Genomic DNA, 24052 nt, shown 5'->3' on the forward strand with positions numbered 1-24052 from the left:
ATCAATGCTGAAAGTGAAAAATAACTCGATTCTCTAGGAATAGAGATTCTAACATGCAGATGGGGCGATTATGCACATCTTCATTAGTTAGCTTGAAGATCAGCCTTGGTTGTAATCACTCAATGGTCTCCTGAGCATGATCAATGATCAGTACAACCCCCGCAGTAATGACCAAAGCTGCAGAAATCATTCCACTCTGGCACTGGAAGATTCTCTGGCAGTAAAACCACTCTCATGCAGGGAAACAGCACAAAGCACTTACTTTGGCTCTCCACTCATTAATGTGGTTCATTCTGGTCTCCGTCTTCTCCACAGCTAGATCCCAGTCATCCAAACACCCTGAAATAGAACAAAAATAAAATGCGTTGGTCCTTCCCATTTATATTGTGGACGGCCTCTTAAATTGCTGCTGAAGAGTGTTAAAAATGATCTTTTTGTGTGTGAGAAACTGCTCAAATTATTTATGCTTTGACTTGCACTTTAAAGTCGGTATAAAAACTCATCACATTATTTCTGTATGCGCACGTACCCTCGACCCTCTCAAAGGTGAGCAGCACCTCACTGACATGCTCAGGATAGTCGGTGGTACATTGTACTGCTCGATGCAAAGCCTTCCTGCAGTGCTGGGGGTCACCATGAGCTCTGTAACAAAGTGACATGCAGATTAAAAAATACATTAAAATCCATATTTCACACCAGCGTATCCCTCTTGGGATCACACCATCACCAGCCAACAATCACCTCATCAGAGAATCTCCTATCCCGAGGTCATCCGTTGCCCGTCCCGATTTGTCTGAGGAAGGGTCCCGACCTAAAACGTCACCCGTCCTTTTTCTCCAGAGATGCTGCCTGGCCCGCTGAGTTACTCCAGCAATTTGTGTCTATCTTCCATATATACCAGCATCTGCAGTTCCATTCCAAACACCCAATTTGTCTAGGGTTTTTTTTTCCCTTCGCTTCCAGGAACCACCCCTCCACAATCAGAATGAAGAACGGTCCCAACCCGAAACGTCACCTATCCATTTTTTCCAGAGATGCTTCCTGATCTGTTGAGTTACTCTGGCATTTTGTGTCTATCTTTGGTATAAACGGGCATCTGCAGTTCATTTATATTACATTTTATTAAAGAATACATTAGTATCCTTCTTTATTTACACATGCAGAGATAAAGAGTGACAATTAAAGTATTTCTGATGGAACCCACAGATCGTCCAATGTTGTCTTTCGTTAAAATCATTTTTCAATCTCAGAATTGTGATCCTCTCCTATATCTTTGGTGCCAATGATTTTTAACCACGTCTTATTTTTAATAACTCATTCTTCATTAGATACTTTATTAATTCTTCATCAACTTTGCTCCAGTTTTATTTTATCTCTATATGTAATCCGACCCTCATTTTCAAAAACATTTTTCTTTCTAATTTTTCCAACTATCATTACCAGCAACTCCTCATCTCCTTAACTGGATTAGGATGTTTTCTAAGGTCCATTTATCCTGGGCACATAGTTCATGTAACAGTACTCGAAGGACTTTCAATGTGGACCAAATAATGGAAGAACTCCCACTGACTACACATCGCCAATGCCTTCCACAGAGGAAGGAAACTTAACTAAATCAATTCAAAATAAATTGTTGCTTGATAAAGATATTCTTACCGTTCCAGATTGAAATATTCCAGCCACATGTTGGCATACTTTGCATTTCCTTTGGTCATGATTCTATCCCAGAGTTCCCGAGCTTTCTGCATGTTTCTACAGAGTCTTGCCTGCAGAGAATTAAAAGCAGAAGCAAGCAATAATCATGATATAATTTAACCTTCCAGTGATCAAACACACACTATAAACCCCCATCTCTGGCAGATAAGTGTGATCAGAATGATCCAAGATGGCGTCCAGGCCAGGCAACTCTTTGTTTGGAATAGGTTCTCACGATCCCCGACAGTTCCACTTGCAACCTTACCTCAATTCTCGCCCAATTCTGTAGAATGGTGCATGAGGGGTCCCCACTCTCACTGAATCCTGCAGGAAGTCCATAAGTTATTTCAGTTTCAGTTAGTCACAAATCAAAAATATTGAAATATTTAAAATATCAAAATATTCCTCCAGTGAAAACATCACATTACTTCCTAAAGTAAGGAACAATACAGGATGGATTTAGTCACCCAAACAACCTGGGCAAGTATCTTTCCTGAAGTATACAGTGTACAAAAATAGTTTAGTTTAACTGAAAGAATGAGGGTGTTCACATTTGTAGTCAGCATGGATTAGTGGATGGGAAATTGTATCTCACAAATGTAATTACCCAGCCTGGGCATCACAGCTCAGGTGCTGGAATTTCAAGTGCACTCTATAATTTTGTTTGGATTGAAGGATTTGCCAGACCTCAAGTTGCTGGAAAAACAGTGGTGGACCTCTGTAACTTTCCAACCAATTTTAGTTTTTTTTGTATAACCCTAAAAAGTGCCAAAGCCAGTATTGCAGAGGCACTTCATAAAGGGAACTAGTCCTCCAGGGATATCAGGGCCTTGGGGAGGCTTGTCTAGAATTGGCTATCGTTATATAATCCAGAAGCTTCAGAACAAGAGGAGGTAATTTGGCCATCCATGCTCATGGTCGTTCAACCATTGCACATAATCATTGTATTTACCATCTAATTTGAGCACTGTTGAAACTTAACTAGTGTTCAATTACATGTTCACTGGGTATTGAAATGCTTTAACAAATCTAGTAATAGGGCGCCTATATTTGGAAAGGTAACAACTCTGATACAGGGCTACAGATCCATTAACTCAATATCTGTACCTAAAGTTACGGTTATTTTTTATGAAGTACAAACGGAAGGCCAAATATTTAGCAATAACTGAATATGGATGAGAATGAATTTGGAAAAAAAAAGTGTGACAAACAAGATATATCACAGAGTGGTAAAATAAATAAGTTTTTCAAAGCACAGTTGGATACTATGATGGGGAAAAGTATTAAAGTCAACACTTTGATGGTGGAAAGGTATTCTTTGTCATTTGCTGCTCCCTTCCATCCCCACCCCACCTCCCTCCAAGTTTCATACTCCAAATGACACCCCAAGTTAAAGAGAAAACAGCAGGAATCAGACGTGCTGATAATAACCTGGTCAGAACAATCACATGCGGCGACCTAATTCACGAGTTCAGACGAGTTTGCGCTAGATTCATACTAGCAACATGGACGACACAAGGTCCTAGGAGGTCTTTGTAACTCTCCTTCATGCTTGAGAGTAGTCACCGCGTACTCAAGGCCTCAGTTAGGTCGCGGCGTCTTTTTCAACATGCCCGCGAGTAAATAAAGGTCGCCATGGAATGTGTGTGTGTGTGTGTGTGCGTGTGTGTTTCATCGTTTACAGTCAATCCAGATCGAAGTTTTTCAGGCGAGTGCCCTCGAACTTGAAGGTCGAAGACAGTCGCTGAAAAGTCGCGTCAGTGGGACCGGCCCATAATACATCGTTACACCAAACGGTCAGCAATTTATTTTTAAGGTAATAAAGGCCAAACATACGCTGCTCTATATCCTGTTTCAAGTAATCCACACCAAGACTGTACGCTGATCTCAGCTCCTCCAATTCCTTACTGGAATCTGCTTAAATAAAACAAAGCAAAGAATTAGCAGCAAATCAGGAAAGTCGCACTGATTTGTGAAGCAGGGTCATCTAGGGCTGTCTTTGTCAGGAAAGTACAGTGGTTAATTTGTGAAAACTGGTCCAATCAATCACATTGTGTTCCCAAATGTATCTACTAAGTATTGTTTCTTTTATTTTAGTACGTTGCCTCATCACATGATTAATAATGCCAGAAAAATCAGCCCTGGCGAACTCCCTCCTTTATGTTCAAGACTTGTACCTTCACTAAAAACATCAACAATCGACTCTGCCCCCCCCCCCTCCCCTCAGATAGTTTGCGGGTAGAAATAATGGCCTGCCAGAGCTCCACACATAGTCTGTAGCCTGGATGAAGCCGGCATTCAATGCCTTTTCAAAAGTATCTACCAATTATAATTAAAAAAACAAGTCAGTTTCATTGAAAAAAAAGTCCTACTTTAATGATTCCTGCACAGTATTCCAAAATGTTCCACCAACCTGAAATTTTACAAGAACGCATCCCATCTTCTTCGGAGCATGTATGAAGTAATCATCCCAGTGATACCCATAGCTACACGAGCTGTACTTCCTTACTACTGCCAATTCAGTATTTGTCTCTCCCAGTTTTACCGTCTCCATTCCACCCATCCTGATAACTGTGATATGTCTGCCAATTTGTCTCCACCAAGCATTCTCGTTCATCTATCCAATTCCTGCTGTCCAGGGCCACATATACTCATTCATGATAAACAGTAACTTAGTGACATAAAGAACAGCACCACATCTTACGAGATCCCGTTAGGTCAATTGTGAGCCTTCAAACAGTGTGCATCGACTTCAGATCATAAACATTATTCCAGTCTTTTCTCTCTGGCCTTTCCTTTCAAGTCAAGTCAAGTCAAGTCAAGTTTATTTGTCACATACACATAAGAGATGTGCAGTGAAATGAAAGTGGCGATGCTCGCGGACTTTTGTGCAAAAGACAAACAACCAAACAAACTATAAACACAATCATAACACACATATTCTTTTACATAATAAATAATGGAAGGAAAAACGTTCAGTAGAGTTAGTCCCTTTGCACATCCTTTTGCAATCTCATTTTGCCTATTTTTTAAATCATTTTATCTCTCTTAATTTCCTCTGTTTGTTTGTTCCTCCCGACCCAGTTTTCCCAGCCTCTACATAGAAATGATATTTTTAGTTGGACAGAATTATGAACAAAGTAAATACACACATCTGCATCAACCTATTACTTGCCAGGTTTTGTCCAGCCCATCATCTCTTCCATCTTTCTACCCCCCTCTCCCCCCATCTACAATTGATGGTCTTGACCCAAAACATTAGTTACCCATGTTCTCCAGAGATGCTGCCTGACCCACTGAGTTACTCCAGCACTGTGTTTTTTCGTAAACCAGCATCTGCAGTTGCTTGTTTCTACAATTGTGCTTTTTAACTATTCATCACAAGTGGCTGACAAACCCAATGGCAAGGTGCTCGATCAAAATAAAGTACTCCTTTGGTCAGTAAGAGCCAGTGGAAAGAGTTAAAACTTTAACCCAAGGACTTGTCATCAAAACTTGATAGTTTTAACCCCAACTTCAGTTGTCCACATCCATATGTGCATCCAGGGTCAGATTGAGGCCTCCTCCACTGTCGGAGTGAAGTCACACGCAAATTGAAGGAACACCACCTGATGCTTCACTTGGGCAGTTTACAACCCAGCGGTATGAACGTTGATTTCTCTAATTTCAATTAAACCCTGTATTTCCTCTCTTTCTGTCCCACCCCCAGCCTAGTCGTCCTACCAGTATCATTGTTCACAAGGAACTGCAGATGCTGGTTTACAAAAAAAGACAGTTCTGGAGTAACTTTGGGTCAGGCAGCATCTCTAGAGAACATGGGTAGCTAATGTTCACAAGCCTGTATGCCTTAACGCCTTCCCCAGCAACACCCACTTAACATGGAAAATGTTTAAATATTGTGCCTTTGCCGAGTGTTCATGTTACCTGTTACGATCTTGTGTTCCACTTGATGCCGTTCCAATGCCAGAAGATACCTTTTCCACAATCCAACTATCCAAGGACAATTTCGAACAGCTCGCTCATGTGCAGACAGAACCACATGTTTAATCTTGAGTTTCCTGTCCTAGAATGGTAAGCAGGTCGTGGTAGAAAAACAGACATCATTAAAGTAGAAACAAATATAATCCATTATAAAGCTCTGTTCTTATAACACACAAGTTTAGTTTATTGTCATGTGTACCGAGGTACAGTAAAAAGCTTTTGTTGAGTTGCTATCCAGTTAGCGGAAAGACCATACATGATTACAATTGAGCCATCTGCAGTGTACAGGTACATGACAAAGGGACTAACATTTAGTACAAGATTAAGTCCAGTAAAGTTCAATCAAAGATAGACCGAGGGTCTCCAATGAGGCAGATACAGCTCACTACTGTTTTACAGATATGGACTTAATCCACCTAATTTAGTTTGCAACACAGGTGGAAGCAAATCTTTGAGAACCAGAACAAATTATAATGGACGCTAGAGAAAGATTATTCTGTCAACTAAAAATGGATCAAGGAAGGGAGAATGGTGGAATAGTATAGGCAAGGAAGGAGAGCATGTGATACGGTCCCATTCAAACTAGATCAGAGAAGGGTTGTGAATAACATTAAACCAAAAGGTAGATCATACAAGTTGAGATCATTTAATACACTGCTTGAATGTTAAATAAAAGAAATGTTGGAATGGGCTTCTGTACATTCTTCAATTAATACTGGATTGGGAAAGCTAATGCTAATGATAAAAGAGAGACAATTAAAAGTTAATCGAGGAACTTTGCAGGAAAATAAATTCTGATATTTCGGTTTATTTGTTGAGATATGGCAGATGCAATAACATTTCTATGCAGAAATGAAGCACAGAATAGTTTAGTTTGAAACCAACATGTGGAACAATACTTCTACATATTAAAACATAATATTTTAGTGTGCTTAAATCATTTAGGTTAATTAGAGGAGAAAGCATAGCATAATTGTATAATTCACAAAGACATAAGGTTCTTAAGGAATTAGACCATGCAGCCAACCTTATTCCATCCACGTAGAAAGAAATAATTATATGTAATTTTATAGCAAGCTGAACATATATCTATGTTTTACAAGAAGATAAGTAAGCTAGACTAACTCAGCGGGTCAGGCAGCAACTCTGGAGAAAAGGAATAGGTGATGTTTTGGGTTGAGACGGAGCCCACAATGGTCCATTGTTGGCTGTGGGCTATGTGATAAAAATGTATACAGACAGTGAAACTCACAGGATGACAGTGAAGCTAGAACGACGACTAGGGTGGGGGAGGGACACAGAGAGGGGATGCAAGGGTTACTTGGAGTTAGAGAAATCAATATTCATACCGCTGGGTTGTAAGCTGCCCAAGCAAAATATCAGGTGCTGTTGCTGTTCCTCCAATTTACATGTGGCCTCACTCTAACAATGGAGGAGGCTCAGGACAGAATGGGAATGGGAAGGAGAGTTAAGTTTTGGAAACCAGGAGATCACATAGGTCATCACAGACTGAACGAAGGTGTTCAGCGAAACGATCACAGAGTCTACGCTTGGTCGCGCTGATGTACAAGAGTCCACATCTGGAACAGCAGATACAGTAGATGAGGTTGGAGGAGGTGCAAGTGAACCTCTGCCTAACCTGATTAGACTGTTGGGGTCCCTGGACAGAGACAAGGGAGGAGGTAAAGGGGCAGGTGTTGCATCTCCTGCGGTTGCAGTGAAAGGTACCTGGGGAGGGGGTGGCTTGGGTGGGAAGAGTCGAGTTAACCAGTGAGTTGCAGAAGGAACGATCTCTGCGGAAGGCGTAAAGGGGTGGGGATGGGGCTAGTGGTGGGATCCCGTTGGAGGTGGCGAAAATGTCGGATGATTGGGTGTTGTATGCGAAGGCCGATGGGGTGAAAGGCGAGGTCTAGGGGGACTCTTTCCCTTTTGTGACTGGAGGGAGGGGGAGCAAGAGCGGACCTGTGGGATACCAAGGAGACACGTGTGAGGGCCTCATCCATGATAGAAAAGGGGAACAGAAAGCCAGGGATGATCACATGAAGTGGTAACCAAGGCATGAATGAGGGTATAAGCAGTATACAAGCTAAGGCAGCTGTTTGGGGTTGGAGTGGGTGATAACTGTGGTGAGGGTGGCCATTAGGCGAATTTACCAAACAGCCAAAAGGCAATTTAAATGCTTGTGTAGCCACGTGATCCACAGCATTTCTCAGAAGTGCCACCGGCTTCTTGACCTCTGTTGATCATACAACAAACAAAATTCTCCAATCACCAGTAAAACCGTCTTGCTGAAGGAAGAACAAAATTGCTCCTTTGTAATCAACCTCATTGCATTTTTCTTACCAAATACACGGTGTACCGTGCCCAAAGATCTGGCACTAAACAGTTCTCAGATAGTGTTCGCTCGAAGGTGATCTGAATACGCGCTGGGTCCCCGTCCTTCACCTCAAAGTCAATATAAGCTTGATACTCGGCCAGTTTGGGAGGATCTGCTGCCAACTGTAAAAGAATAAGCAACATTTATTCAGGAAATATGATGTCCTCATTTCCTTTACCTCTTCTCTTCCCAAACAGTCCCTGCTGGTAAAGCAGCATTATTTTTTTGCATTTCTACCAATCTAGATTGGTGTTCATTGTTGCCGATTGTCCACTATAACCGAGTAAGGGATATTCATTGTATGTAGTTGAAACAAGGAACTGCAAGTGATGGTTAATACACAAAAGGACCCAAAGTGCTGGGGTAACTCAGCGGGTCAGGCAGCGTCTCTGGCGAACATGGATAGGTGAAGTTTGGACCATTCTTCAGACTGATTCAGTCTGCTGAGTTACTCCAGCACGGTGTTGTTTCACCTTAAAACTAGGTGCCAATGCTAGTGGTCCGCACCAGCGAGCTAGTCTTCACCCACCATGTAGTCCTTTAACGAGGTTGTTCTTTCGGCTCACGTTATAGCCCCTGGGGCCAGCACTTTCTTCAGGCCATCGCTGCCGACAGGCACATTCGGGCACCATGTAACATGAGCCACAACAACAGCCGCATCAATGTTATAAAGGAGTCCGTTACTGTACTTCTATCAGGTCTTCATCAGCCTCCAATGTTCCAGAGAAATCAATCCAAGTTTGTCCAATTTCTCCTTATAGTTAATACCCTCTCATCCAGGCAGTGTTCTGGTAAACCTCTCCTGCACCCTCTCCAAAGCCTGCACATTCTTCCTTTAATGGGGCAATCAGAACTACAAATGTGGCCTAAGCAAGTCTTACAAAGCTGCAAAACTTTGTGAACCTTATACTGAATGTTTCGACCAATGAAGGTAAATATACCAAATGCCTTGTGTAGGAAGGAACTGCAGATGCTGGTTTAAATAGAAGATACAAGAAACTGGAGTAACTCAGCAAGTCAGACAGCATCTCTGGAGAAAAGGAATAGGTGACATCTCTGAAACGTCACCAATACCAAATGCCTTCTTTACCACTCTATCAACATGCATTGCCACTTTCAGGGAGAACTGGCCAGTACTTCTGTAGGTCATGCATCTATAATATTGACTCCGTTTTACACCCTCCACTAGATAGCCCGAGTCAATATTATTGATCATAGCATCTCCTACATGCCACAGCTTTTAATATTCTTTTGTTTGTGTTCTCTCTGTTTCTAACTGCCCTTCTTCACCTTCCAATTTGATGGAAGATAGACACAAAATGTTGGAGTAACTCAGCAGGGCAGGCAGCATCTCTGGAGAAAAGGAATGGGTGATGTTTCAGGTTCGAGACTTCCAATTTGATGGTTTCATTATCATCACAGCGACCCTGTCCTTATTTCATCAGGGATATTGCCTGTCCTTCCCATCCATCCCCCACCCTCCCTACAAATTCAAACCAACTTCCTTGCCCCAGATCAGATGTGGGTCTTCATCCTGAAAGGTTAACTCTTAGATGCAGCCTGACCTGCTGAGAGTTGCCAGCATTTTCCATTTTAATTCCTATATTTTCAAAAAGCAAGATATGTTTTGTTACAACCAATTCATCAGTGCTTATCACGTGCAAGCAGTAATCACATTAATATGCTCATCATCTACTTCCTAAAAGTAGAAACTATTCTGCAATCATGGCTATAAAAGTATCTAACAGAAAATCAATTGGCAGATTAGAACAGAAAATCAAATGTGTGCAATGGGAACAATAGTCCAGCTGTGTTTTTAAAAATCAGCGCCAGGAATACAAAAATAAACGAACCAGGTAATTTTACCCCAATTCCCAAAGCAAAAGGAAAATGGGGAAGTAATTCGATCTTGCAACTGTCACAGGCTGATCTAAACAGACTTGATAATGCAAAATCCACCTTGCATTCCCTAATGAGGAGTACCTCTGATGAAATGTCACTCACATATGCAACGGTCAAGAACTTTCTGCCTGAGAATGACCAGAGATATACAGCCACACACTGCGATCCACATCACTGGATCTCTAATATTCACATGGTTAGTAAACTAGAGCAATCCCTAGAATATAAGAAAGGGAGTTAGGCAACTTAGCTCTTGATAAATTAGTCATGATTCATTGAGATCACGACAAATTTATGACATAATTCCATATATTTCCCCCATCTCTTTTAATACCTATTAATCATAATATCCCATTTAGGTTTCAAATTAAAGTAGCAACAATTGCCATTTGTGGAAGAACATTTGAAATTACTTTCAATTACTCTGCATTTAGATAAGCTTCTTAAAATCACCCCTTGAGGCCTGATTCTCATGTGTAGATAATATCCTTTAGTCCAAGGCTTTCAAATCAGTGAAAGGTTCTATATTGAAGGTAGACACAAACTGCTCGAGTAACTCAGAGGGGCAGGCAGCATCTCTGGAGAGAAGGAATGGGTGACGTTTCGGATCGAGACTCTCTTCAGGCTAATGTCAGGGGAGGGGGCGGGACAGAGATAAAATGTAGTCGGAGACAGTCAGACTGGCAGGAAAACTGGGAAGGGGATGGAGAGAGGGGGAGAAAAAGCAAGGGCTACTTGAAGTTCTATATTATCAGCTTACTTTAATATCTAGGAAACTTTAGATGTTCATCCAAATTGGGAGATAATCATCCAAATTTTAGGGAATACATACTAATGTGAGATTCCACGTCATAACTTAATACATGGGATCTGGGTAGTATTCTTGTAAATTTATGCTGAGCTCCAAAGTACCCTTCTTAAGGTTTGATTGATAGAACCGATCTTTGCTCCTCAAGGTACTTTCCATCAAAATACAGCTGTCGCATAATTATAATAATTTGCACTCTATTCTCCAAAGATTAAAAGGCCTTTTTGATTCATCAAATGTCACAGACAGGCACAGAAGATAATCTAGTCTGAAGAACAGTTCTGACCTGAAACACCACCCATCCATTTTCTCCAGAGATGCTGTCTGACCCGCTGAGTTACTCCAGCATTTTGTGTCTATCTACAGAAAAAAAATGAATGCACAGATATCCTCCACCCTGCAATTCAGATGCATCTTACATCTGCCTGCATTAAAATCCAAGTACCATAATTTTGCCCAAACACTTAAATGTATTTTACTCACTATAATTTAATGCTTCCTAGTGCGTAATTGAAAGTGTTAACTATCTTTATGTCATTACCAATATATACATTACATCTCTTCATCTCAGTAGTTTAGAAATACTGCGATTGCAGCCCAACACACGTCCTTCAATTAGACCATTATTCTCGTCCTATCCTATTCACTGCTGGTCCATCAGTCATCCTGGAATTCTATCGTTCCAGCCAAAATCATACACATTTTCAATTATATAAGCATTATCTTTAAATAACAGTCTCTTGTAAGGGAATTTAACAAATCTCCTCTCAAAGTTCATGTAACTAACATCAATAAGTATTCCCCCTGCCAACCGTGAATATTTCATAAAAATCAATCCAGTTTGTCAGCTACAAATCAATGCAAAACTCGCAGCACAGAAAAAAAGAATTGTGTTCATTCACCTGTTCCTTAATTACAAACCCCAGTGACATTAAGCTCAAAAGGACACAAAGTACTAGAGTAGCTCAGTGTGTGATGCAGCATCTGTGGAGATCATGGATCAGTGATGTTTCAGGTCGAGCCCCTTCTTTGAAGTTAGGCTTGTTGATCAAAAATGCTTCAGTCTACCTCTCACCTTTTTTTTTTTTTTTTTTTTTTTTTTTTTTTTTTTTAATGGTGAAGTGACATCTATAATAACCCAACCTAAAAAAATGGTTCTCAAATGAAGGCAACTTACATATGAGGGAATGAGGGAAACTAGTCTGCAGAAACGTCCCTGGCCTGAAACGTTAACTGGTTTTTCTTTCCACACGTGCTGCTCGACTGGCTGAGTTCTATCAGCATTTGGGTTTAAGTTTCAGATTTGAATATCAGCAGTTTTATTTTTGTTTTGCCAGGGAAGGAATAAATGGTTTGGATGCACTTCTACCACTCATCAGGAGCAGTACATGAACCTTGTCAGATAATATTCTTCTAATCAAATAAGATTCTAACCATTTTGCCAGTGAGATGCAAACCTCCACTGTATGTTGGAGTAACTCTAATTTCCATCCAATGCAAGCTTTCTGTAGTTTGATTATTTAGTATCAATGTTTTTAAATAGCATTTAAAAAAATAATACATTTTTGAAAGGAACCAGCTGAGAACACATTTACATTATAGAACTTAAAAGCTAATATAACCAAGGTCCAATTCATACCAGGGCTTCTTCAAAGGGTTTGCGCTTTTCCATTTGCTGCAAGGCCTTCTTGTAGAATTGTTTCACTGATTCATTAAGCACCTCATCCGCCCATTCCTCATATTCAGCATATGTGGACTCCATGTCTATTCAGAGCATCATAGACAGCCAGAAGTAAGCAAGGGTGAAATAAACACAGCTAATGCTACTACACTCAGCAGTGGAATCTTAAAAGCTCTATTTGCAAACATAGTGTAAGATGCTTAAACTTCAAAAAGAACATTTAAGATGCTTAAAATGTTTCAACAAACAACCTGGTCATGGATACATATTGAGAAGGGTGTTGAAATAAAGTACAATTTATTTTCTGTAAAAGAGCCATCACGAGCATAACAGAATAAATATTCTCCTTGTGCTGTATGATTTAATAGAGACAAAAAAAAAAAATCAGGATGTTTTCGTTTGGAATAATTAATACACACTTTAACAAAAAAGAACAACAATCTTTAATACAGGTGGACAGGAACATGGATAGGAAAGATTTAGAGGGAAAGGGGCCAAAAGTGGGCAGGTGGGACTAGTGTAGATGGGGCATATTGGTCGGCATAGGCAAGTTGGGCCGAAGGGCCGTTTCATGCTTATGATTTTAACCTGGGATCCAGCTAGATGCATAGACAACACTTCAGCATTACTCTCAACAATGTTGCTTAGTCCTTTGCAGAGGTGTATTAATACAAATGCTTTCGTGTGGCAGTAAGAGAAAGAATACAAATGGTCATGGCTGCCTTTTACTGGCTGAAGTTACAGTACCAGGCAGTCTTGATGGAACTGTATAGTAGAAACCTTGCAGATATCCATATCCTAGATTACAGGAGCTTCTTTTTAAACAAATTCAAGATTACAGGATGATAAACAGGCGATTTACTTCCACAGATATAGGTCAATTTGCAAATATTTAAGAAGTGGATGGATAACTTTCTGGACTGCAAAAAGAAAATCAAGAGTTTTGAGGACATAGTGGGAAATGGCATTGAGATCCATGATCAACCATGATCATAATGAACGGAGGAGGAGCAGGCACGGGGGCCAAACAGTCCACCTGTACCCCTAGTTTATGGTTGTGAAATTTAAGTTCATGTTCCAAATATGAAAGATTTATAGCTACCTGGCCAATAGGCACACTAACAAAGCAACATCCACCTGATGTTCATGTATCCATGGATGCACATTTATCTACATAGAACAGGGCGGTACAATGGCACAGAGGTAGAGTTGTTGCCTTACAGCGCCAGAGATCTAGGTTCAATCCTGACCTGTGATTGCGTGGATTTTCTCAGGGTGCTCGGTGTTCCTCCCACACTCCGAAGACGTGCAGGCATGTAGGATAATTGGCTTTGTAAATTGGCCCTAGTGTGTAGATAAAACTAGTGTACGAGTAATCGCTGGTCGCCGTGGACCCAGTGGGTCGAAGGCCCCGTTTCCACGTTGTATCTCTAAAAACAAAAAAACTCAAAACACTTTACCAAGCAAAGGGATAGCCAGCTGCCTCTTGAAGAGCACATGTACTCGATCAAGTTGCTTATTCGTCGCTTCCTGCTGATCAGGAGTGACAATGGTGCCAGGTAAAGCCTGTCAGAGGGAAAGAAAATTCAGACCATTAGACTGGCAATTGCTGGATTTAAAAATGAAGAACTGAATTGAACATTCCAGCATAGTGCAATCCTTCAACATTTGAAATGCTGGTAAACAAGTTAATATTTTACTTTAAATGGGATGACATTTCCAAATTTGACATTTTTCCAGAAGATTGTGCATTCTACTTGCGACATATCGTCACTTCAAAGGCATAATCAATGCTCTTTCCTCAAAGAGAATAACTCCAGCCTCATCATTCTCTCTTTTGATTATAATCCCCTGGTATATGCAACCACTCAAGAACTATTAGGTCTTTCCTGTGAGGCGGGGACTGGAATTCTACAGTTTAACAGTAGCCTAACTGGTTTAATTTTGTGCAGTTGTAGCATGCAGCTAAAGGCAAGCCAGAACAGGATGATGTGACACAAGAATATTTACCGTTTTATTTAACTTTCAAAGATAAGCACAACTATTACTGCTCGTTTTAATATTGTTCACTCTAAATCTACAAACTCTTATTAACTGGAAGATGCAATGGATACAACAAAACATTACTACATCCATAGTTCTGTTTAAAAAGCCTTACTTCGAGACATTGGCTAAAGTTTCAGCGCGGATGATGGGTGGAAAGATTGTGTACATGCCTGGATACATTTTCTTCATTAAAAGAAAATTCAACACAATTACCTAGCTAACAAAATTACTGAAACTAGACCAATGGTGGAGGAATGGCAAATGGAGTTTAATTCAGATTGAGTATGAGTTTAGTTTATTGTAATACAATTTACAAGGCAAATTGTATGCAAGGTAAATACAAGGTAGGGCGTGGGGACTGTTGGAGAACAGAGACACTCAGGGGGACGGAGACAGGTACATAGTTCCATGAACACGGTGAAGATGCCGTCTGGTATGCATGTATTAATCGGCCAAAGTATTGAGCACAGAAGTTGGGATGTCATGTTACAGCTGCACAAGCCGCTGGTAGGGCCACATTTATTATACTATGTTCAATTCTGGTTCCCTGCCATTAAACTGGAAAGTGTGCAAAAATGATTTGCGGGGATGTTACCTGGCCTGGAGGGTTCCATTTATTTACCTGCATCGTTCCTAAAATCGCATTTTCAAATTCTCGAAAGGCCTCCCAGATTGCAACTCCTTTTGTCATATGCAATCCAACAGCAGTTAAAGCTCGATCAAATATCCCACGAGCTCGCTCGATACCACCCTGCAAGCCAATCCCACCAATGGAGTACTGTGCATATTCCAGCCATATCTCAGGACCTGTATTTAAAATTATTTATTAATATTAATTTATATCAAAACAAAGCAAGAAATAGCATATGCATTCTTATAGTCAAATCTTGGTAGATACTAGCTGTTTACAACAGGGGGATTATTCCATTACAACACTACTCATACAGAAAACCTGCTTTCTAGCTGGTATCTACGTGAATTGTTCACTTCAGATGGAGCACACATTGTTTTCAACTCAGAAGCTTCATTTTGGTAATAATACACTGATGGTCTCTTAGGTCAGATCCTAAAACCTCTTCACTTCTAATTCTATAGTGGAACAATGTGCCATAAATAGCTCCTAAAATTATGTAAGGTACACAAAAAAGCTGGAGAAACTCAGCGGGTACAGCAGCATCTATTGAGCGAAGGAAATAGGCAACGTTTCGGACCGAAACCCTTCTTCAGATTGTGTTGCAGCCTCATTGTTCAGAAAGTCTTAATAGGTTTTTAACAGCAATATAAACCCATTTATTTAAACATGTTAAAACTGCAGAAAGGAAGTATAGAAAAGGCATTGAACCGCTGCACACTGATATCCCAAGGTATTCTTTCATATCCTGAGTATTTAGTTCATTTTGTTTATTGGCACGTGCACTGAAGTACAGTGAAAAGCTTTTGTGACGTGCTAACCAGTCAGCAGAAAGGCAATACATGATTACAATTGTGTAGGAAGGAACTGCAGATGCTGGTTTAATCTAAAGATAGACACAAAAAGCTGTAGTAACTCAGCAGGCCAGGCAGCATCTCTGGGAGAGAAGGAATGGGTTTTGTTTCGGGTCGAGACCTTTCTTCAGACCCTACTCCAGCTTTTTGTGTCTACATGATTACAATCGATCTACTAGAGTGAAGTGCTGTTCTTATTACTAACAGCAGGAACTTACTTCAGCTCCACTCACAGCAGTTTACACCGCACCCCATGTAGATGCAAAGCTTATGCTGGATGAACTATACACCGTTACCAATAGCCTTGAAATTGAGAGACCCCCTCTTCATAACGGGGACTTCAACCAGGCCAACATCAAGGGTGTGCTACTACAATACTTTTAAAATGTCTCCTGTCCCACCAGAGGTCCAAACAACCTCGACCACTGTTTTCCCAATTATCAAAGACACCTACCGCCCCATCCCCCACCCGCATGTTGACAAACCTAACCATCCTGCTGTTCTCCCTCCCAATGGGACGGCAGGGTGGCGCAGCGGTAGAGTTGCTGCCTTACAGCACTTGCAGCGCCTGAGACCCGGGTTTGATCCCAGCAACGGGTGCTGTCCGTACAGAGTTTGTACATTCTCCCCGTGACCGCGTGGGCTTTCTCTGAGATCTTCGATTTCCTCCCACACTCCAAAGACGTACAGGTATGTAGGTAAATAGGCTTGGTATAGTTGGGCCGAAGGGCCTGTTTCCGCACTGTATCTCTAAACTAAACAAGCAAAAACTGAAGCTTGATGGTCTGGAACAGCAATACAGTTAGGGGAACAGATTAACTACTTTGTGGCTGCTTGGAGTCGATGGAATGATCCATATTTAAGGATCAGCAGTCTAACCAATTGAATCTGCCACTGCTGTCAGAGACTTGGCCTGTAAATGTGCAGTGGACTGCATGCCAAATAAATTAATCTGAGTGTTTCCCGAGCAGAATCAGATGATGAATTCTCTTAACTGAGATCAACTCTCTGTTAAAGTCCAGGTCTGAGGCAGATGCTGTTTATTCCACGCAAGTGTGAGGTATGCATTTTGGAAGGTCAAACATAAGAGGAAAGAATACAGTTCATCTTTAACAGCATCATTGTACAAAGGGAAGCTCCTGATCCCACATTCATTCCTGGAACATCTGGATAAGAAGGACGGCCTCATCAGACTCGTATCTATTTACAATCGCTCTGCCTTCAACACCATAATTGCAACCAAACTCATCTCTCCAACCCCATCCACTGTATCCGTTGTTCTCGGTGTGGACTCCTATGTACCAGTGAGAAGACTGGGTGATTGTTTCACTGGCTACCTAGCTAGACCTACACAATCTCCCAGTTGCTATACCCCCTCCCATTCCCTTCATGACCTTTCTGTCCTGGGCCTCCTCCACTGTCAGAGTGATGCCACATGCAAATTGGAGGAACTGTACCTCATATTTCATTTGGGCAGCTTACAACACAGCGGTATGACTATTGATTCTCTCATTTCAAGTAACCCTTGCATTCCCTCTCTCTCTGTCCCTCCCCCGCTCTAGTCATCCCACTAGATTCACTGCTCACATCTCTTCCTCCACAGCCAATAATGGACCATGGTGGGCTCTTGGGTCATCGATGCCAGCTCCGATTTGTTCTGTACCTTTTCATACCACTAGTTTCCCTCTCCCCCGACCCTCAGTCTGAAGACGGGTCTCGACCCAAATCACCTATTCCTTTTCTCCAGAGATGCTGCCTGACCTGCCGAGTTACTCCAGCATTTTGTGTGCATCTTCGGTGTAAACCAGCATCTGCAGTTGCTTCCTACACACACTGTCTATCGTCTCTATACACCTGGAGCTGGGACTCAGCACTGCAACTGGATCCTCGATTTCCTGACTCATAGACCACAATCAGCCAGGATAGGCGACAAAACATCCTCCACTATAATTCTCAACATGGGGGGGGGGGGGGGGGGTTCCCAAGGATTTGTACGCAGCCCCTCACTATATTCCCTATGCGCTCATGACTGTGCGACCAAATACCACTCCAACTCCCATTTACAAGTTTGCAGATAGCATAATCTTAGTGAGCCAGATCTGAAATGATGACGAAACAGAGTATATTAAGGAGATAAAGAGCTTAATGGCACAGTGTTAAGGCAATGACGTCTCCCTCAATGTCAGCAAACCAAAGGAGGTTGCCATCAACTGTGAGGAGTGGCATGGAGTACACGCCCTCTCCTGCCTGCATCAACAGCGCTGAAGTGGAGACGGTCTAGAACTTCAAGTTTCTAGGGTGCAAGCGTCACCGACATCTTATCCTGGTTCAACCACACTGATACAGCCGAGAAAGCACACAACGCCTCAGCTTACTCGGGTGGCGAAGGAATTTGGCATGTGTCCAGCGACTCTTACCAATTTATAAAGATGCACAAAACCACAGGAAACTACAGAGCAGTGAATGTAGTCCAGTCTATCACGCAATCCGCTCCCCTTCCCATTGACCTCGTCTACACCTCACGCAGCCTCGAGAAAGCAGCAAAATAATCAAGAAACATTTTCACCCCGGTTACTCGCTCTTCTCCCCTCTCCTGTCGGGCAGAAGATTCAAGAGCTTGAAAGAATGTACCACTAGATTCAGGAGCAGCTTCTTTCCTGCTGTTATCAGATTCTTGAACAGACCTCTCATATGTTAGTGTAGAATTCATGATCTTTCAATCTACCTCGATGCGCTTCTTGTACTACTTCTTATCCGCACTCTCTGTAGTTGTAACACTATGGTCGACATTCTGTTTCATTCATGTTCTCTTTTATATTGATTTGATGCACTCATGGATGGTATGATTGGCCTGGATTGTAAACAAATAGCTTCTCATTGTATTTCGGTACATACAGTCCACCTTTGTTATTGCGGACCTCTGTATAACCGATTTCCGTATTAGCAAACGGAGCGTCACCATAGTCATCAGACACCACTACCTCTAAGAACACAGGGCGCTAGTTACACTGCAGGAGTTCATTGAAATTGACCAGCAATTGCTATCATCACCTATGATACTGTATTAAACAATATAACAAACAGCCTTTGGTATTTTTGGCTTGCGGTAACAAAAATACATTTATAGCTGTTAAACTACAACTTTGTATTTGAAAACAACTCGTAGCCTCACATAGTGACCACTAGGCTTAGAGATACAGCATGGAGACAGGTCCTTCAGCCCGAGTCAATGCTGTCCAGCGATCCCCGTACACTAACTCTATCCTACACATTAGGGACAATTTACAATTTTACCAAAGCCAATTTGCCTACAAATATGTCAAGTCTCTGGAGTGTGGGAGGAAACCAGAGCTCCTGGAGAAAACCGATGCGGTCACAGGGAGAACGAACAAAATCCATACGGATAACACCCATAATCAGGATTGAACCCGGGTCTCTGGCACTGTAAGGCAGCATCTCTACAACTGCGCCACCGTGCTGCCAAGGTGGACGCTAGGTGGTTGGAATGAATCTCTTACTCGGGATTACTTAGTATACAGTGACATTATTACATCAAATTATGAAGAAAAGTCTTAAGAAGAAGGGTCTCGGCCCGAAACGTCATTTATTCATTTTCTCCAGAGATGCTGCCTGATCTGCTGAGTTACTCCAACATTTTGGGTCTATGCTTCAGTTTAAACCAGCATCTGCAGTTCCTCTCTACATAAGTTATTTATCTGCTCTAAACAAAATGGACATTTCCCAATTGGTAAGCACATATATTTAAAGTTAGGTTAATTCAACAGACAAGAGTTATTTTCAGGCAGTCTCATTTTAACAGTAAATACAACGCTTTGCTGCGACTCGTGTACTGTGACCAGAAAGTACTAAAATGAAAACAACTCTATCAACCCTAAAATCTCCTTTCTTTTCCACTGAGGAAAATCTCTGCTCAGCAGATTAGAGCTAGCTTAAGGTTAGAGCTAGTTTTAACTTGAGACAGAAGGTGGCCCCGCCAAATTTATGTTGGCTCCCAGCAAAGCAATTCTAATAGTCCCATTCCTCTGTGACCCCTGAAACTTATTCCCTCTTCCCATCAGGACCCCTTTGATTATTTTGACACTTATCCTACAACTAAGGGGCAATTTACAGTTGTCAATCAACAAATCAGCACATCTTTGGGAAGTGAGACGAAACTGGAGTACTTGGGGGAAACCCACACGACTGTGAAGAGGAGATACAAACTCCACATAGACAGTACGGGGTCAGGATTTAACCTAGTTGCCTGGAGGACCTAGTACAGTGCCACCAGATTGATGGCTTAATCAGAGAAACTTGTGATTGCTCTTTGGTGTGAACTGTAGATGTAGCTAAAATACAACAAGCAGAGCAACTTACAAATATAGTCTTTGATGGCCTTCTCAAACAGTTCATAAACTTTCTCCCTGTCATGTGGCTTTTCTGCCATTCGAATCTCATCTTTCAACCAGTCCAGCCAAAGTTCTGTAAATAAACATCACATTTGCTTATGTTCTCAATACATCCAATCCAGCAAAGCCCAATAATCTCAAAGAAAATTAATTCATGTTACAACAGTAGTATTTGGCTACATTAAATCAATATAAAGAATAAGTTAAAACTACAATAGCAAATCAGATTCAGAGATACACACAATCCAGAAAACAATATTGGGAATTGATAAATTATAAAATCTGCTTCAGAGACCATGTTGAAGCTAATTGATTGCAACTTCTGGATACCAATCTGGTTTAAATATGTTATAAAGTATGGTTCACTTTAAAATCTCACATGACTCAGCTTTCAATATATTTGCAATAATAATCTTACCTTCTGTAAGCGGAAAAAGTTCACTCATCTTCTGCCGAGCACATCGCAATTTCACCAGTTCTCCCTCCTGACGTAGCAGTTTAATTAAATCGATGTGGCAATTGTAGTCGTAGGCACTAATGGAAAGCTTAAAGTAGTACAAATCAACATCAGCACCTTGCCAATTATACCCACCAGTGTCTGCCTAATTATGGTCATGTGTGTCATTTTATTTAATAGTGCAATACACGATTAACAATGAATGCACAGACTTCAAATTAATTGTGGTGCATGAGCAAGATATAAAATTATGGAAAGATGACATTTATCTCTTATTTCTCGCAGGAATATGCAAAAGTCAGTAAAGAGCCTAAAGACCCACGCAATGTCCAACAAGCAAGCACAAATGCAGAGTTGCTGGCCTTCTGAAACACTGAACTAATTGGCAATAGCAATTAATGACCAACAGGCTCCTTGCTATTGCAGAATTGTATTGCATAAAAAATTAATAGAATGCCAATTTAAGCAGAGCTCTGGTGACTAGTTACTGACCCCACTGAAGTAAGTCTATCCTCGTTGAAGATAAGCTACCGAAAATGATTTATCAGAGGATCACATGAAAACAAAATATCTTTGAAATATCTTCAACACATCTCACCTACGCCTTATCTATTTTTCAGGATCTCTAGAAAATCTTTCCACCACTTTTTAAAGTTCAACAGCAAATATTGCAATTCAATATTGCAAATTATTGCAATTTTAAAAAAAAACGAATTTGTGTTTGTCTCATCACCCATCTCATTTATTACAACGAGTCATCAACTGTTGACAAGAAAAATTTGTGCAACTCAGCACATCTGGCAACATCACTGGAGAACATGGATACGCAATGTTTTGTGTTGGGTCAGAAGGTCCCAACCTGAAACATCACCTATCCATGTTCTCCACAGATACTGCAAAATCCACTGACCGATGTGCCAACAGATTATTGTGCTTTGATGCAATTTCCTCTACTCTTTTGCTTTTACTTCCAACATCTGTAGAAGGGCACCAACCTTAAACGTCACCTGTCCACGTTCTGCCTGACCCGCTGAGTTACTTTGGGTCTTTTTTTGTAAACCAGTATCTGCAATTGCGTGTTTCTGACATCTGCAGTGCCAGCAAAGGAACCCCTTGGCCAGGCTTCACCCCTACCCCCTCCCTCCCCACTTTCCCTTTGCCCTCCTCCCTCACTCATCCTCCTCCCCCAACTCCCTCCTCTCCCCCTTTACTCCTCCTGCCCCCCCCCCCCCCCTACTACTCCTCCTCCTCCCGCCTCACCATTCCTCCCCCCCCGCTGAGTCACAACCGCCTGCTCCCTCTCGGTGATGAAGCCTGGCCAAGAGGTTCATTCCCTGACGCTCTAGGAAATGTGTCAGAGGACGGTGCTAGAGGGGGTTGCGGATTATCTCGGGTGCCTGGTGTAAGGAGGTGTTTTGTGCTTGATGTTCCCCCTGCCGGTGACAACCTGCTCCCCGAGGAGGGCGGCGGGGTCGGGGACATGATAACCACTCGATCCCCATTCCCCCATCCCTCTGCTCGATCTCCCGCCACACGTCGCACCTGTTCCTCCAACCGCTGGATTTCCGCCTCGTTTTCTTGCTCGTCATCCGAAGAGTCGTCCATCTCCTCCCCCGAGCCGGAGTCGGCCTCAGCTTCATCCCCGTCCCCAGCGCCGTCCCCAGCCCCCATCTCCTCGTCCCCGGGCTCCATCTCCTCCTCGTCCCCCGAGCTGTCCCCAGCCCTGTCCCTGCCCCTGTCCTTGCCCCCGGGCCCGGCTCTGTCTCTATCTTTATCCCCGGGCTCCATCTCATCCCCAGCCCTGTCCCTGCCCCCAGCCTTGGCCCCGTCCCTGCCCTTGCCCCCGGGCCCGGCTCTGTCTCTATCCTTGTCCCCGGGCCCGGCTCTGTCTCTATCCTTGTCCCCGGGCCCGGCTCTGTCTCTATCCTTGTCCCCGGGCCCGGCTCTGTCTCTATCCTTGTCCCCGGGCCCGGCTCTGTCTCTATCTTTATCCCCGGGCCCGGCTCTGTCTCTATCTTTATCCCCGGGCCCGGCTCTGTCTCTATCTTTATCCCCGGGCCCGGCTCTGTCTCTATCTTTATCCCCGGGCCCGGCTCTGTCTCTATCTTTATCCCCGGGCCCGGCTCTGTCTCTATCTTTATCCCCGGGCCCGGCTCTGTCTCTATCTTTATCCCCGGGCCCGGCTCTGTCTCTATCTTTATCCCCGGGCCCGGCTCTGTCTCTATCTTTATCCCCGGGCCCGGCTCTGTCTCTATCTTTATCCCCGGGCCCGGCTCTGTCTCTATCTTTATCCCCGGGCCCGGCTCTGTCTCTATCTTTATCCCCGGGCCCGGCTCTGTCTCTATCTTTATCCCCGGGCCCGGCTCTGTCTCTGTCTTTATCCCCGGGCCCGGCTCTGTCTCTATCTTTATCCCCGGGCCCGGCTCTGTCTCTATCTTTATCCCCGGGCCCGGCTCTGTCTCTATCTTTATCCCCGGGCCCGGCTCTGTCTCTATCTTTATCCCCGGGCCCGGCTCTGTCTCTATCTTTATCCCCGGGCCCGGCTCTGTCTCTATCTTTATCCCCGGGCCCGGCTCTGTCTCTATCTTTATCCCCGGGCCCGGCTCTGACTCTATCTTTATCCCCGGGCCCGGCTCTGTCTCTGTCTTTATCCCCGGGCCCAGCTCTGTCTCTATCTTTATCCCCGGGCCCAGCTCTGTCTCTATCTTTATCCCCGGGCCCGGCTCTGTCTCTGTCTTTATCCCCGGGCCCGGCTCTGTCTCTATCTTTATCCCCGGGCCCAGCTCTGTCTCTATCTTTATCCCCGGGCCCGGCTCTGACTCTATCTTTATCCCCCGGCCCCGCTCTGTCTCTGTCTTTATCCCCGGGCCCAGCTCTGTCTCTATCTTTATCCCCGGGCCCGGCTCTGTCTCTATCTTTATCCCCGGGCCCGGCTCTGACTCTATCTTTATCCCCGGGCCCGGCTCTGTCTCTGTCTTTATCCCCGGGCCCGGCTCTGTCTCTATCTTTATCCCCGGGCCCGGCTCTGTCTCTGTCTTTATCCCCGGGCCCGGCTCTGTCTCTATCTTTATCCCCGGGTTCCATCGGCGGCTCCGCGGCCTCGCTCGCCATCGCGGGGCCTACGCGGGGGGAGAGCCGGCGGCGCCAGATCCAAATCACAACAATCTCCCACCCCCGGACCACATCTTACCACCCTGACACTCTACTTTAA

The 24052-nt window shown here is 43.1% G+C and overlaps 1 protein-coding gene across 1 annotated transcript in view; it reads right to left on the reverse strand.

Annotated features, from left to right (window-relative positions):
• sart3 (spliceosome associated factor 3, U4/U6 recycling protein) overlaps positions 1 to 24052 on the reverse strand; it is a 31754-nt gene extending 7702 nt beyond the window's left edge. The window contains exons 1-16 of the mRNA XM_055655654.1: positions 23831 to 24052; positions 22384 to 22570; positions 20803 to 20929; positions 20353 to 20457; positions 15113 to 15297; positions 13905 to 14010; positions 12403 to 12527; positions 8020 to 8175; positions 5620 to 5758; positions 3892 to 4014; positions 3836 to 3844; positions 3532 to 3612; positions 1961 to 2019; positions 1657 to 1766; positions 530 to 642; positions 263 to 339 (exon numbers count right to left, since the gene is read on the reverse strand). Of these exons, the coding sequence (XP_055511629.1) occupies positions 263 to 339; positions 530 to 642; positions 1657 to 1766; positions 1961 to 2019; positions 3532 to 3612; positions 3836 to 3844; positions 3892 to 4014; positions 5620 to 5758; positions 8020 to 8175; positions 12403 to 12527; positions 13905 to 14010; positions 15113 to 15297; positions 20353 to 20457; positions 20803 to 20929; positions 22384 to 22570; positions 23831 to 23952 (1824 nt within the window). The 5' untranslated portion in view covers positions 23953 to 24052. The remainder of the gene's footprint in view (positions 1 to 262; positions 340 to 529; positions 643 to 1656; positions 1767 to 1960; positions 2020 to 3531; positions 3613 to 3835; positions 3845 to 3891; positions 4015 to 5619; positions 5759 to 8019; positions 8176 to 12402; positions 12528 to 13904; positions 14011 to 15112; positions 15298 to 20352; positions 20458 to 20802; positions 20930 to 22383; positions 22571 to 23830) is intronic.

This window comes from Leucoraja erinacea, chromosome 25 (genome assembly GCF_028641065.1).
Source record: "Leucoraja erinacea ecotype New England chromosome 25, Leri_hhj_1, whole genome shotgun sequence".
In the NCBI taxonomy this organism is placed as follows: Eukaryota; Metazoa; Chordata; class Chondrichthyes; order Rajiformes; family Rajidae; genus Leucoraja; species Leucoraja erinaceus.